This window comes from Apteryx rowi, unplaced genomic scaffold (genome assembly GCF_003343035.1).
Source record: "Apteryx rowi isolate R43461 unplaced genomic scaffold, aptRow1 scaffold_94, whole genome shotgun sequence".
Classification (NCBI taxonomy): domain Eukaryota; kingdom Metazoa; phylum Chordata; class Aves; order Apterygiformes; family Apterygidae; genus Apteryx; species Apteryx rowi.
The window spans coordinates 1,156,984-1,157,593 of record NW_020451249.1 but is presented as its reverse complement, the minus strand read 5'-3'; the positions used below and the strand labels follow the sequence as shown (position 1 = coordinate 1,157,593).

The 610-nt window shown below is 71.1% G+C and overlaps 1 protein-coding gene across 2 annotated transcripts in view; it reads right to left on the bottom strand.

Moving 5' to 3' along the window:
- The window catches only part of GINS2 (GINS complex subunit 2), a 5,208-nt gene extending 4,904 nt beyond the window's left edge, over positions 1 to 304 (bottom strand). Inside the window, exon 1 of one of the 2 annotated variants that reach the window (XM_026092087.1) lies at positions 233 to 304. In XM_026092087.1, coding sequence (XP_025947872.1) covers positions 233 to 283 — 51 coding nt within the window. In that variant the 5' untranslated portion in view covers positions 284 to 304. Of the gene's footprint in view, position 1; positions 142 to 232 lie in introns of those variants that run through there. The other variant, XM_026092088.1, reaches the window with a different exon arrangement.
- Between the last annotated feature and the right edge of the window lie 306 nt (positions 305 to 610).

Sequence of the window (610 nt, the reverse complement as noted above, 5' to 3'; positions counted from 1 at the left end):
ATGAGGTGGATCCGGTCCAGGCTGAAGTTGGGCACGATTGTCACCAGCTCCTTCTCGGCCAGGAACTCCGCCTCGGCCGGCTCCATGGCCCCCGGGGCGCGGCCCCCAGGCGGACCCCGCCGGCACCCGACCCGCACCCGCACCCGCACCCGCCGCGCGGCCCGGCCTCTCTCCCCATTGGCTGAGCGGCGGCAAAGCCCCGCCCACAGCGCCCCGCTTCCCGCCGCCGGACCCATTTTCGCGGTCCCAGCGTCGGGGCGGGAGTTCGAGCAGCTTGAAGCATTCTGATTGGTTCTCCGGAAGAGCCGTGGGTCGCTCATTGGTTAGTAGGGCGCTCCCATTTCTGATTGGCTCTTCTACTCATGTTCTGCTCTGTGACTGGCTAGTGTTGCAGCCAGGCGGAAGGACGGGCTGCGTTGCTCGTAATGGTCAGTCTCGGCCAATCAGCTCCCAGCACTTGTTGCCAGGGCGCCGAAGGGACCGCAGCACCCCCGCCCACACACCTGCCCTGGCGGGCGTCTGCGCATGCGCGCCGCGCGCCGCGCCATTGCCGCCCCCTGGCGGCGGGGAGGGGGGCCGCCCCGCGGAGGGGCCGCCGGGGCGCCGGGAC